At 39.2% G+C, this 15,345-nt stretch overlaps 1 protein-coding gene across 2 annotated transcripts in view; it reads right to left on the bottom strand.

Moving 5' to 3' along the window:
• bicd1a (bicaudal D homolog 1a) overlaps positions 1 to 15,345 on the bottom strand; it is a 189,981-nt gene that overhangs the window by 23,270 nt on the left and 151,366 nt on the right. For both annotated transcript variants that reach the window (XM_052030198.1, XM_052030199.1), the window contains exon 7: positions 11,530 to 11,737. In XM_052030198.1, coding sequence (XP_051886158.1) covers positions 11,530 to 11,737 — 208 coding nt within the window. The remainder of the gene's footprint in view (positions 1 to 11,529; positions 11,738 to 15,345) is intronic.

The following is a 15,345-nucleotide window of genomic DNA, read 5'->3' as shown; positions in this document are numbered from 1 at the left end:
AGGTGTTTCAGGCCCAGCTCCCCCTATCCCCGTGTTTTAAATTTCAACTATTTTAATGTACTGGAAGTTTAAGAGGCTGTAAATCGTACAGCAGAATTGAATTTGTTGAAAAGCAAGGTCTGTCAAAATCTTCTTCAATCTAACTCTTGAAGAAATGCCTGAAAGGGGTAAAGTGACACATGAATGTCAATCAATACTGTCAATGAATCACCAGCAAATTACTGTAAAGGTCATCAATTTTGTAGTTTTTTTGCTTATAATTTCTGTCAATGCATCATTCTACAGTGCAATATTGACAAATCGTCAACTCATGTGAAAATCATGGACAAAGACTCAAAACAGTCAGCCAAATATATTTAGTCTGGCTTGATTCAATACTATTAAATCTGGAACTCCAACTGGCATCAGCTTACTGTGTGCTGTCTCCTACTATCAAAAACAGGAAGTAGCCATTATGTATTACCTGCCCTCTCAAATAATAGTTAGTGAATGGAAGAAACTGAGGCAGGGTATTAGTATTAACAATTACATTTGCTGAATTCATGATTTACAAAGTAAATCTTGAAAGTACAACACCAAGTCCCGAAGATATATGTAAACTTACCAGGGACCAGATGTCCTTATTCATCAACTTCCAGATAAATGCGAGTCAAGAGAAAGTTTTCTGAATAAATCAGGCATCACAAGAGTAAGAAAGGTCTAAATGCTAAGTGAGTTGTTGTTGGTCTGGATTTGTCAGCACTGTGTCAATTCCTAGGTCTCACATAGCTCTGTGTAAATTGGGCACAAACTTTTTGATACAAAGGATCTTCAACCTTAGTATTTGATAGATCTTAATGTTTAATAATCATTAATATATTTAAGAAAAGCAAAAGTTAATCCTCACTAAATCTCTCTGGAAATGTTTGACAAAAGATATTAGTAATTAGCAGAAAGTTAACAAACAAACCAACAAACACTGGAGTCTAATGATATATTATTCAATTTCATTAACACAGTACACAGAACAACATTTAACATGTAAGTTTGAACACCTACTATTTACAGTTCAATTTACAAAAGAGATATACAACAGTTCAAAGGCATCTTGTTAATTTGCACCAAAGAAACACTGTACTGAAGGTAACTGATTTGTATGCATGGTACATCAGATGAAGAGTTGAGGCTGAGATATATGTAGCTGACAGGAACTTTACCTCAGGTACTCAGTAGACCATATCCACTACATAATAAAAATAACTCTGTCCTTCAGATACATTCTAACTGTAAGAATCATCACCAGTTCATGATAGTTCATGAATGCCACCATGTGGGCAACTCTGCTATTAGAAATAGAACTCTTTGTAGCTGTCAGTCAAATGTTATTATATTCCTTTTTTAAGGTGTGAGGTTTTTGAAGTAAGAGATTATTAGAGTAATACGATGTTATTATCATGAATTTTAGTTGTGTTAATGTTATATTCTGAATGGCTTAATTTTTTGGACAACTTGGGCAAAATTTCAGTCAGCTAGGAGCATGCTGTCAGATTAACCAGAATATTATTCATCAAAATTTATCTCTATTTTCCAGAATTCTGCATACAAATCTTAGCCAATATACAGAGCTGGCTCAATATTTCCCACTTTCTGGATGTGCGTCACTAGACTTAACGATCCTAATGTATAGAGTGAATTAACAGTCCATAAAATTCTTTTGGATGAAAGCCAGCACTGTATAACAAGATTACCATATTTGAAGGTCAGACAGTGGTGCTTTAAGACACACCATCAGTGATACAAGGTTCATGGTGGCGCACATTTCTACACTGATAATAATTCAAGGCTAGCATTGGCAGAAATGCAGCTTTACCCACAAAACAGAGCAATCACTTCACACCAGTTTAAAAAGGTGTGCAATGCCCTTGGTGTGAAGAAATTCACACCAGACAACATCACCTGACTTGTTGAAGAGGTTTCATTAATAAAAGAGTACCTGTGAGAAAAACAGATTGTGAATTTGCCAGCTGTACATCTTAATCTTACTCCCAATACTAGGATGGAGTAATTATCCAGGACTAACATATTGAAGGAGAATTTATTGAAGTATCTATCTCATAGAAAGCCCATTTTTTTCACCACAGATATAGAGTTTAAAAACTCCTCACACAAGATGTATCAGTACTTTTAACCTAGGATGGCTTTTGCACACCTTCTGCCATAATGACTTGGCAAAGCAAGGTCCTAGCCCAATAGCATGGAGGTCCAAGATGAATGGAGACCAGGCTCTGGTGCACCCACATGTACATGAACACAGGTGCACCATTTTACCCACACCCCTTTCCTTGGCCCCACTCGCTTGCACCCCTCCCAGCCTAATCTCCCTCCTCCTTCTGTCCCCCACCGCCTCCATAACTCTGTCTCCAATTATCTAACTGCCTCCCTCAGTCTCCCAACTCAGCCAATTTCTATTCACTTATCTCCTTTGCTCTTAGCCCCTTCCCTCTTCCTTTCCCTCCCAATTCCCCTGCACCCTGTAAGAATGAGGCCATCCATGAATGTAACCTCTTCAGGGCTGATCCCCACTTGCCCATCAGCCTTTCCCACACCTGGACCCAGCAGCCATGCTGCCCAAAGCCTGCAGGCTAGCCTAGAAATGCCAGACTTCTTTCGCGACTCTCTAGCCTGATGTTGACTGAAAACTACTCAGTCAGGGAAAAGTGTTATCTCTAAAAGAGATGCACACTTCATTCCAATGTCCCTTTCCTCTTAATGTGTAGTTTCAATGCATTTTTATCAATTATCAGAGAAAAGCAATTTCTGAAAGCTGTTGATATCATTAAGTGCCCTGCTCTGACCCATGATTTTAACTGGCTTGCAAACGTACAGCACATTGTGGTAAAGAATCAAAATGATATCTGTTGTCACAGGGTTTTAGAGGAGAGTCTTGAAGTTTTTTCCAAACTGGCTCAACTATAATAAAAATGAAAAAAAAACTGCATATGTTGGAAATCCGAAATAAAAACAGGAAGCGCTAGAAACACGCAGCAGGTCAGGCAGCAATCTGTGGCGCGAAACAGTTAACATTTTCAATCCAGGACTCTTGATCAGAACAGACTACAAAGTGTCCCAAACATGAAACATTTACTGTCTCTCTTCCCACAGATGCTGTCTGACCTGCTGAGTGTTTTCAGGACTTTCTGATTTTATTTTGCCTCAATTACGTTTCATTTGAATGCATCCTTCTCTCAAATTGGTTGTGGACCAACAAACTTGGTACCTAGAAGAATAAGAGACCCAAATATCCTATACAAAGTAAATGGTAAATATATTCAAAAATATACATTATGCTTTGAGACTTGCTCTCATTAACCAGATTTGATGAGGAAATCTGCTTTGTTCCCCTCTCTGAAGGTGACCTTCTGGGTTTAGAATGGATGACAGATGGTGCTAAAACCAAGCAATGTCACCAGCGTCAACCCCACAATCTCCTGGAATGAAAATAATTACAGAAGACATTGATCTAGATCTCTCTTTAAAATTGCATGGTTGTATTTTATATACTTGTAGAAGAATGTAAAGAGCATATTTATTATCTGCTCAAATTTCCACAAAAGTAAGGCTATATTTGATTCAGATGGCAGAGATGTGCAATCTGTTTTATTGAAACATCAACCCAGGAGCAATGTGGTGGAAGTGTCAGTCATCAAAACCCACAGACGTAAACTGAGCACAAAAAGCAAAGCAGAAGAAAGTTGGATACAGCAAAGAAATGCAATAAAACCAAAAAAAACCTGTTGATTTGATTTATTTCAGAAGCATTCAACACAAGGGTTCAATACATCAGGATTATGGAATCCTGGTCAAGGGGTTCAGCAAAATATTGGATCCTAGTGAAACTGGACTTAACAGCATACAAGTGCTGGATCAGTTTGTTTAAGCATAATAGATTGCAGTATGAATTGCTAATATCATATATGCAGCACTTAATCATTCTGCATATTTATTTCTTCTTGTATCTACCTATATGCTTGCGTTTTAATGGATTGAGGAAAAGGGCTGTACTTGATCACGGACGGGCCTCGAATATACCTGATGCCCATGGTCTCGAGAATTCTCAATCCATTTCCAATTCCAAATGTAACTTTCTGGATTTCAAGCGTTTAAACATGGTTGTATGTGGAATATTTTTCCTCAGGACAATGAATGGTTATAAAATATGTGCCCCAATTAAGCCATATTAAAAATAGTGTATCTGGTTTTGTATGGCTTATGTAGTGAACATGCATAAAATACAGAGGATGCGAGAATGATGATTACTTTAAGGACACGTAGTTATCAGTGGAGGCTTTTAGAACTGGTCTTTTTATCTTGTAAAAGCATATACTTTAAGGAGACAGGATTTCTTCAAGCTAATGGAAAATAATCAAGAGTTTCTTGTGAATAACTGCTGGAAGAAAGCAGCTCATGATTTAAAGCATGAGATCACTGGACGTAATCAGTAGATTAAAGTCTAAAAACTTGTTTTGGTTTATACACACAAGGTAACCTTCCTATGAAGTAGTAAGATATTCTCATTGAGAATGGGGGAAACAAATATTTAGAATGTAAGAAACAGAAGCAGGAGTAGCCATTCAAGCCTTTGAGTCTGCTCCCCATTCATCAAAGTCATGGCAGATCTTCCACTTCAATGCCATTTTCCAGAAGTATCCCCATATCCCTAGATTCCTAAAAAGGGGAAGGGGACTGTGGCAAAAAGGAAGGCATGGAATTCCTCCATACCTCTTATTACTCTGGTACAATCTGTAATGAGATTCATCTTGGACCATCTTGACCTATTTTGATGGATGATTATTTGGCTGCAGGGGACAGGAGAGGAAATTCTAAAATAACTAAACTAAAAATTTAAATTATGGTGATGCTTCACTGCATAAATTTATCTGTTTCTCTTTGAACCATAAAGCAATCTTAATGTGACTCAGCTGCCTAATAATGTTCGTAAAAATGAAAATTGTTCTTGCTATATTAAAAAATTGTTAGGAAGTTTGATTTCCACTGAGCAGTATATATTAAATATTTTTACTAAAGGCTTCTGTCAAGAATATGCAGTAGAAATTTAATACCTAAACATTTGATGGTGTGATCCATCAGATGCAATAATTCCCCACAACCTGAAACTCCTAACTCCGTTGTGCAGGAAAGACAGTGTCCCCTGGGTGGATGGAAAGCCAGGAGAGTCACTGCTGAGTTGCTGTTGCACTGCTCCTGCTGGCTGCTTCAGAGGATGGTGGTGAAGGCCTGGTACCCTAACCTTCCAGTTAATTACATATACAAGAGTATGGGGTAGCAATCAGTAATTTTTCTTTCAAATGGTCAAAAGCGAAGGAGGTAAGCTGATTTTGTGTGTTGAAAGTTGCAATTTGCAGGAGTCATCAATGCTTAAACATTGAATAATATTTACTCTTCGGGGTAATGGGGTTGATCTGGACTTGTGTAAAATGTGTGACTGTAAATCTGTTTTCACACCTCCGGATTTTTTTTTCCCAATGACTTCCATTGCAAAATGAAGAGAGGCGTAAAATCAGCTGCCTCCTCACAAACATTATCACACAAAGCCAAGACCTACCCCGATAAATGGCACCCACAGAGACAGACCAACATCTACATGACATGCAAGTAACTTTTTGAAACTTCAATATTACAACTGTTCACATTAGAGAAAAACTGCGTCAATGACACTCTAGCAAGAAGTTTCAACAGTGGTGTAGGAACCTCAGATAGCCTTCTCCTATATCTGTAAACCAACATGCCATGAGATCTGTCTGACAAATACATTTTCCTACAATGAAACTGTAGTTCATTGGGTATCATTCAGAAAGCTCTGAGCATCCAGAATTACACAACTCAGAGAACATTTCTATTGCAAATAAACAAGCCCACCCAATCATCATAAGGTTTGGGTATTTAATTCACCTTCTGTTTCTTGTGTTCTCTATTCACTCTCTTAATCACATCCAAACATGCACATGCATACAAAAGCCATTTTTAGTCCTTTGTTTACAGATGCAAGTAAAACTTACCATACCAGCTCTCACTAAAACGTTGTATGAAAATATGCAATGAAGAAGGGACACAAATTTAAGGCCACATAATGCACGGAATGATGTACTGATTTTACAAACTGACAAAAAGTCAGAGGAACAATTCTTTGGGTACGGGAAAAGGTCTTTTAAAATTATTTTGTCAGAGTTAAATATTTGTACAGTAAAATCTGTCAACAATAGTGATTAAATATTTTGTATTAAATAGGATAAAAACCTCCTCATTTGCATCCATTTTGTTTATGAGGTATTAAAAAGGTAAGGTCAACCACTATAAGCTTGAAAAAGGGTAAGCTGGACCCCAAGTTACATGGTTTTGAGTAACACTAATTCAGATGTACACATTCTATATAATGTTTCAAATTGCGTGATTTCCTGCTTCATGTTTATGCTCTACACAGTACAGCCAGAGTCCCAGTCAGTTAGCTTTCAGCTTCAGATTTCATGCCTGTGAAAATGGCATTGGAAGGGTTTGTGATGCTGCGCTCAAAAGTGCATGGAAGTTTCCTTGATAAATTACAATGCAATACTGTATTATTGATTTCTCACCAATACAATTTAAATAAATCTGACTGTATGTACCATTAAAAAAAGTGGCATTAAAAAAAGTGATCAAAAATTAGAGATCATGTAAAAATGACAACTCCCGTGAGTTTGAAAGTGTTGTTGGTGAGTAAAATTCCTCAGAACTCCTTAATCTTTAGAACAATGAAATGATCAATGACTTTGGAAGCTTCCCCACCATCCACATGTCATGCCAGCCAAACAGCAGAGAGAAAAGGGACGTGACATTGAGGATGGAGAAGTGGGCTAACTGATCTATTCCCACCAAATGAGGAAAAGGGGCAGCCTGCTGCATCCAAAGTCTGCAAAGTCAACCGTCACTGCTGTAGGCATTACAGGAGTCCTCTGCAAGACTCAAAACTTGAAGTATTGTGGACCAGATCCCCATCATGGAAAGGAGTCTCAACTTTAAAAGGGGCACAGATCCACCCTTTCATGTTACAAGGACTCCACAAGAAACCAATCAAGAATGCAGACTTCTTCAAGCTGCAACCTACCTCTTCGGATGAAATAAATTTATAATTTCATTGTTGTAGTTAGTAAGGTTTTAATGCTATTTATTCCATTTTTTTGTCTGTATCCTTTTATTTTGACATAAAGTTATTAATATCAGGTCCCTGTTCCCTAATTTTCAATGGAATTAATGCTTCGAGTTACACAGTTTCAAATTACACAGTGTTTTCAGGAACATATGCCCCACAAAATGTGGGGTTCAACTATACTTTAAATTAGTGCATATTCGCTTGTTAATCATGAAATTATTATTCCACGCGTTATGGAACTGTAATCCACAATCATAAAATGAGTAATGTCGCATGCTAAGTCTCTTGAAAGGCTATTTACCAGGTTGGTAAAAATGGGAATATTCAGTGATTCCGTCCCACTGACTGCTGCTCTGGTTTGTTTCTGAAACATGGCTTTAAAAAGAATTATTTCTCAAAGATAGGTCTCCCAACAGATTAATTCTCACCTGTGATCTTAGCACCTGGAAGTAAATGGCACTAAATCAGTCATAGTTTTTTTAAAAAAGATATTTGAAGGTAGAGCAATGGATGTGGTGTACATGGATTTCAGTAAGGCATTTGATAAGGTTCCTCATGGAAGGCTCATTCAGAAAGTCAGGAGGCATGGGATCCAGGGAAATTGGCTGTGTGGATTCAGAATTGGCTCGCTCATAGAAGACAGAGGGTGGTTGTAGATGGAGCGATTTCAACCTGGAGGTCAGTGACCAGTGGTGTTCCACAGGGATCTGTCTGGGACCCCTGCTCTTTGTGATTTTTATAAATGACTTGGATGAGGATGTGGAACGGTGGGTTAGTAAATTTGCAGATGATATGAAGGTTGGTGGTGTTGTGGATAGTGTAGAAGGTTGCTGTAGTGAAGTGATACACATTGGAAGATTGAATTTGAAGGCAGAATACAAGGTTAATGGCAGGACTCTCTGCAGTGTGGGGGAACAGAGGGATCTTGGGGTCCACGTCCATAGATCCCTTAAGGTTGCCACACAGGTTGATAGGGTTGTTAAGAAGGCGTATGGTGTGTTGGCCTTCATTAGTCGGGGTATTGAGCTCAAGAACCACGAGGTAATGTTGCAGCTCTGTAAAACTCTGGTTAGACCACACTTGAGTATTGTGTTCAGTTATGGTCACCTCATTATAGGAAGGATGTGGAAGCTTTAGAGAGGGTGCAGAGGAGATTTACCATGATGCTGCCTGGATTGGAGAGCATGTCTTATGAGGATAGGTTGAGCGAGCTTGGGTTTTTCTCTTTGGAGCAAGGGAGGATGAGAGGTGACCTGATAGAGGTGTACAAGATGATAAGAGGGATAGATCGAGTGGACAGTCAGAGACTTTTTCCCAGGGTGAAGATGGCTAACACAAGGGGGCATAATTTTAAGGTGACTGGAAGAAGGTATGGGGGGATGTCAGAGGTAAGTTTTTTTTACACACAGAGAGTAAGAGTGTGGAACACACTGCCGGCAGAGGTGGTGGAGGCAGGTACATAAGGGACATTTCAGAGACTCTTAGATAGCCACATGAATGATAGAAAAATGGGGGGGCTATGTGGGAGGGAAGGGTTAGATAGATCTTAGTGTAGGATAAAATGTCAGCACAACATTGTGGGCCAAAGGGCTTGTACTGTGCTGTAATGTTCCATATTCTATGTTCTATTTTATGAAAGATTTAATTTTTAAAAAGTGTTTGAATGAAGATTTGAAAAAAAATTCACTGACCAGTGAGGAAATGAAGTATTGCACAGCCTTTCTATCAACATTCAGGATGGCATTAAAGTGCTTCAAGTGCCCTCTAGTGTCTGCTCTTTATGAGTATACTAAAAGGATAGCTAGGGAAGATTCTTTTGGATGCTATAACTTAGAACATTGCAAACGCTGCAAGGGGATATAGATAAATTAGGTGATTGGCAAAAAGATGGAGTTTAATGAGGAAAATTGGCAGGAAGAATAGAGAAGAAAAGTATTACCTGAAGGGTGTGACATCATTAAACGAAGGTGTTCGAAGAGATCAGTCAGCACACAGGTAGAACATGTAAATAGGAAGGTAAATGAATACAAGAGAAAGTAAATCTTGCTATAAGCTGTTCAGTTTTGGTCTCCTACTTAAAGCAGTATATACTTGCTTTCGAGGTGGTGTGACAAAGGTTCGCCAGCTTGATTCCTGGCATGAATGCATTGATATACGAGGAAAGATATGGGCAGAATGGACCAATACTCATTGGAGGTTTGCAGAATGAGAATTATCTCATTAAAATATATAAGATTCTAAGGGAACTTGCCAGGGTAGATGCTATGAAGATGCTTTCCACAGTGGGAGTCTGTAGAAGGGAGACATTTCAGGAGAAGTGATCAAGACTGAAATAAGGAGAAATTCTCTTGTGAGAGGGTTGTGAATCTTTGGAAGAGATTGATCTTTGACTAAAATGTTTGGACTACAGGGGATTCAAGGGTTATGAAGATGAGGTAAGAAAATGGAGTTGAGGGCAAAAAATCAGATCACATTGATATATGGCTTACTCTTGCTCCTGATTCTTATGTTCTTAGCAAAGTAATAAACACTTTCTTTAAGAATAAATGTTAAATATCAGCAGTAGAAATCATATAAAATTTTCCAGCTGTTTTTACAATATGTGAATTTAACTGCAATGTAGGCTGTTTAGTGCCTCAAACTTGCTCTGCCTTATAGGAAGATCATGGCTGACTTTTTAAGTTCCAGCTATCTGTACCATCTCCATATCCCTCGATTCTCTTCATATACAAAATCAATCAGGCTTTGTCCTGAATATTCTGCATTTTGAGAATCCATAGTCCTAGAGGCAGAGGGTTCTAAAGATTCATAATCCTTTGAGCAAATGGCTGATCCCTTATCCTGAGTCCATGACTCCAGATCCTCTTTTACTGCAAAGTAATTAATTAATCCTGACTCATTGCACAATACTGAATCTGACCGACTGCTGCCCCTAGTTGATTTCCATACATGGCCACCTAGCAAACTATCTTGAATGCACTACATGTACTATTCCTCCCAGTATTACTATATATTAGTTCAATACAGGAAATTAAAATTCACCTTAGCTATCGTATTACCCTCGTCTTGAACACCTCTAACTTCCTGATGTAACTCCACCTAAAATTACCATTATGTTTAGATTCCTACTAATCATCTTGTTGATAGCAAGAACAAAGTTAGAGCATAAAAAAGACTGACTCCAAATACAAATGAACTTAAAATGTAAGATTACATACAAGAAATGTTTCACACAAAATCAAGTGTGCTAGGTACCATGTTCGGGGCTACAGTTCCTTCGCTAGCTTATAAGAGATTGATAACCCAATCTGGGACCACTGATGGTTTTTGCTATTTTCAGAGCTCCCCAGTGGAATTTATAGTATTACACCTCAACATACAACTACACATAATAAATCAGTCTTTACAGCTTAATGGCTCCTAAAAGATTTTTTAATACTTAAAGATTATATTTTTCAAACCAGGGCAAGTTGTTCTCCAGACTTTGTCTCTAAAACTGTACATTTTATCTATTCAGAATGGCTAACATTAATTGTAATCTTAACCAGGACTACTTTTCATACCTCATCAGTCACAATAGCCAAAGAGAAATCTACAGCCTAGACCACATTTCTTTCCCAATTAATTGGATTAATCACGAACAAGTAGGTTTAAAAGGGGCATGGCTGGATAGAAAGTAATAGTATAGATGAATGGTATTTTGACTCAGATGTCAACAGATCCCCTTCTTTGAGTTCGCTATCCACTTCCTCACTCTTAAAGCAGGAAAGGGTCAGAACTGGGGCCTTGTTAAACTCAGCAGGCATCTGCCATTAATGCTTTCTGTCAGCTATCACAAAGTATGTCCATCTGAGTTGTGCATGCAAGAGCAAAGCTCTTCCTTTGAGTGAAATTAGTTTTAAAGAGTAGGGGTTTGCAGAGATGGGCATAGTACTACACAGTTGCTGCCAGTGTCTAATACAAACATTTGAAAACTGCAAGGGCTGTCAGGGTTAGGCAAAACTAAACCTCACAGGCCACTCTCTTGAAAGTTCTCACCCATTCCATTAAAATCATGTATCAATATAAAACAAAAGCACAAATATCAGGTTATGAAAAATTAAAAATAGGAACAATTATTCCCTCTTAACGAGGAATGATACTGCAGATTTCCTCTTCGTTGCATGTAACCAACTCTCCTTTACACTGGCTTATTGTCCTACCAATGCCACTGCATGGTCCCATCCTTAAAGCACCACTGTTGACTGCCTGACCCATGCTTACTGCTCTGACCCTTGGTTAATCAGAGTCAGAATGTCAACGGCAGCTGGGAAAGGTATGCTGCCTGCCTCTGCTTCCACACTTACTTTTGGACTGCCAACTTTGCTTTTCCCCAGCTTGCTCTTGCTGCGCCGAGACTGCTCGTGATCGAACTCCAGGTCCTCGAGCCGCTGTGTAAGGGCCAGCTTCTGCTGGATCGCCATACGCAGCAGGGAGTTCAGCGTCTTCTTCTCATCCTCGGCCGCTGCCAGCTGCCGCTGCATGTCGTCCAGTTGCGTCACATATTCATCACACCTAAGTGTTTGAGGATACCAAGCAGTCAGACTCTAGCACACTTCTTGAAGCCATTTGTCAATCTTTTATTCTTGTCTGTAAAGTTTTCAAATCTGACTTTTTTTCACGATAGGCTTTATGAGGAACATCATTAATATTCATCAAGAATCACTGACAAGGAACTCCAGAGGTAAGTATTATGAATAGTAAATACTTACTGGTTGGTGCAAACCAGCCCAGACTGACTCCTGTTTCTTCTTACTTCACCATTAACTGTTCAAATGTTTACATTTTCAAGAGGCTGGAAACCACTTATCTCCCAAGTCATGGGATGGATAGCAAGCTGTGATCTAAACCAATCTCTTTATCATTTCCCTTTATCCATTCACGGATAACAGTGGGATTGGTTCTGTTTTCACACATACATGCATTAGCTACCCATTCATTTCTGCAATTGATATTTTAAAAGATTGTAATGGACTTGGGGACACAATCCAGGTAAGTCTTTACTAGTCATAGTTCTTATCTACCTGATAAAAGAGTTCCCGAGCCAAAAAAAAAATTAGAAGAAAACTTTTATGAGAATTTGCGATGATGGTATCATGCACAAGTGATGCAGTAATGAGATTTATGTCATTGCTTCATATGCCTGTAAAAAAAATTGAAAAAGATTTAGCAGAGACTTTGTGATGCAGATCGTACTCCTTCAAGAGGCCATTTCTGAAAAGTAGTATAACCACCGCTGCTCCTATTTTCATCTTTATTCCTCACCTAAAGGTGCAAACTAATGTTGAGTGTTTATGGTCCATTTTAGTTACCCCTGGGATGAACTACTTCCTTGAACTGCTTAAGTCAATATAACTTCATGGTACAGTTAGTCAAACACTTTCAAGGGTTTTAAACATAGAAAGTACAAAGTAGAATCTCAATGCACCATGGTAGAGTGAGTGAATACCTAATGGGGTGCCAATAAATGGGGTGCTTTGTCCTGGAATGTGTTCACCTTCCTGACTGATGTTGGAGCCACACTCATCCATGCACGTGGAGAGTATTCCAACACATTCCTGACTTGGGCTTTGTGGATAGTGAAACAATTTTAACGTGTCAGGAGGTGAATCAGCTGTCTCAGAATATCCAGCCTTTGTCCTTTGTTCAGCCTTCCAGTACTTCATTCTTTTGGCAGGATATTCTAGGTCCTCACTGTGATACCTGATATGTTTCCATGTCCATGTTTTCCAGCTGATAGTTCACTAGACAGTGATCAGGAGTGGGTTTTTTTCATTCTTTATCCAAATGCATGCAAGACAATTACAGCGTCCCTATTTGTGATTAACTGACTCAGCACTGACCGACATCAAACTTGAACCTGATATAGCTAATAGGCCATATGACTCCATATTCTGTATAACTGTGTAACATGCTAATCGATTGGAGGAATTTCCAATGAACACTAAGCTGAGCACCACTGTGACTGATAATACCTTCCAAAAGTACCATCAATATAACCCAACAAACCGCAAGGCATAAAAAGCCTTGGAAACAAATTCCCTCGAGTTGGGATGCAAACTATGGAAATTTGATGAAGTTACTCACTTGCTGACAGATATTGATTAATTTATGATAAATAATATATGAGCAAACAAGGACAAAGTCAGGGTTATATGGCATTTTTCTCAAAAGCTGGTAGGGCAGATGCACTGAGAAGAGAAAGAAGAAGATACAAAATTTCAGTGGAAGATACTGAAGTTAACAAATGGATCTGTACAATGGGATGACAGAGAATTCTGGCAGTACTGAGGAATGGTCTGTAACACTAAGAAATTTGAAGGTCAATGAGAAATTAGTGGCAAAAAAAAGGGGAAAATGCTGTGGAGATTCAAAAAACATCAAATTTGGAGTTACATGCAAAGTTCTTTAATCATGACTTTGTCTCCTTCACCTTCTGCCAACCTTAGCTCATTCGAAAGTCTGTTATCCTAGCCTGCACCAACCACCTCCCTCCTCACTCTGCCCCTCTTTTTGGTTGCCATGGTCGACAGTAGCAGCGCTGTGTTCTGGGATTCCCTGGGGAGAGCTCGACACATCTCGACTCTTGCAAAGCTTTCAGTCCCTCCTCTTAGCACTATCTTGTTCAGGTGAGTATCATTTATTTCTGATTGCATTTCCTGAGATGTGTTTCTGTATTATGGAAGCTGTATATAAATGAAAGATATTGTTCTTGTTAATGAACTTAAAATCTAATATTTCTCAGCAATCACTCATGCCCCCCACCCCCCTGGCTTTTCAATGTAATTCAGTTTGCTCTATCTTTGCTAAATCTAATTTTTCTTTAAAACAGCCCCAGCCTCTGCCTCCAGACATACACATGCACACACACACTCAAACCATCTTTTTTTATATAAAGGGAAATGGGCGTAGTACAGGAAAGTGGAGCTAAGGTAAAAGACCAGCCTGATTTGATTGAATGGTATTGCAGGCATAAAAGCCAAAAGGCCTACTCCTGCTTTTATTCCTTATGTTCTTATGTTTTCCCCTTTGACCATCATTAGCCTTTTCCCAAAGATGGTGGAAGTTCTGTAATTCCAAAGTCCTAGCGGGTATAATTTAAAGTAGGGGCTCATAAACAGTGATAAAGAAGAGGGATAAGAACACACAGAATAGTTTGCAGAAAAGTAATGACCAAGCAGGGTTTGATAGACTACAAGAGTTCATTGGGGAGATGAAGAGGTCGGATACAGAAAGTGAACGAGCTGATCAATGAACAAGCTCTCTTTTCATTCTGCCCGGGTTGTGAAAGATGGCCTTAGTAAAGGGGAGGCTAGTTTTAGTGATTGTGTATCTGTACCTCTGGACCCTCTGCTTCTCTGTTTCTCTCAAATAAATATTTTCAAAATGTACATAGTGACTTTTTTCATAATATTCTACCCGAGGCTTGTTACACTGAAGTTCACTCTGCAAGTTTACAAACTGCTTGACACCTTGACAATTCAAAGATCTCCTGCCTGGCTTCCATCTGTAACCCTTCCTAAACCCGCTCTCTTACAGCCTCTGTTGGCTGTAGTGTGACCAGCACCAAGACCACTTCATGCTTTTTCATCATGCCTGGTGACCTCATTTGGCCTAGGGCTTGTTTTTAAAATTCTCATCCATATTTCAAAATCCCTTCACGGCCTCAAACCTAATTACCTCTGTAACCTCCTCTGAGTTATCAGTGTTCATCCAGTTTGGTCGCTTTCACATCCTAGAGCTTAACCAAGCATCACTAGAATCATAGAGAGATACAGCACAGAAACAGACCCTCCAGCCCACTGTCCACACCGATCATCAATCACCCATTTACACTAATTCCATTTTTTTATTCTCCCCACATTCCCATCCACTCCCTCCCCCCCGCCATACTCTATTATTCACCTACACAATAGGGACAATTTATAGTGGCCAATTAGCCTACCAACCTGCATATTTTTGGGTGCAGGAGGAAACCAGAGCACCCAGAGGAAACCCCAGCTGTCACAGGGAGAAGGTCACAGAGAACTCCTTGCAAACAGCATCCGTGCTCAGGATCGAACCCAGGTCTCTGGTGTTGCGGGGCAGTGACCCTACCAGCTGCACCATTGTGCCACTTTGAT

Source organism: Pristis pectinata, chromosome 15 (assembly GCF_009764475.1).
Source record: "Pristis pectinata isolate sPriPec2 chromosome 15, sPriPec2.1.pri, whole genome shotgun sequence".
In the NCBI taxonomy this organism is placed as follows: domain Eukaryota; kingdom Metazoa; phylum Chordata; class Chondrichthyes; order Rhinopristiformes; family Pristidae; genus Pristis; species Pristis pectinata.
The sequence above is the reverse complement of the archived record's forward strand: the minus strand, read 5'-3'. Positions and strand labels throughout refer to the sequence as shown.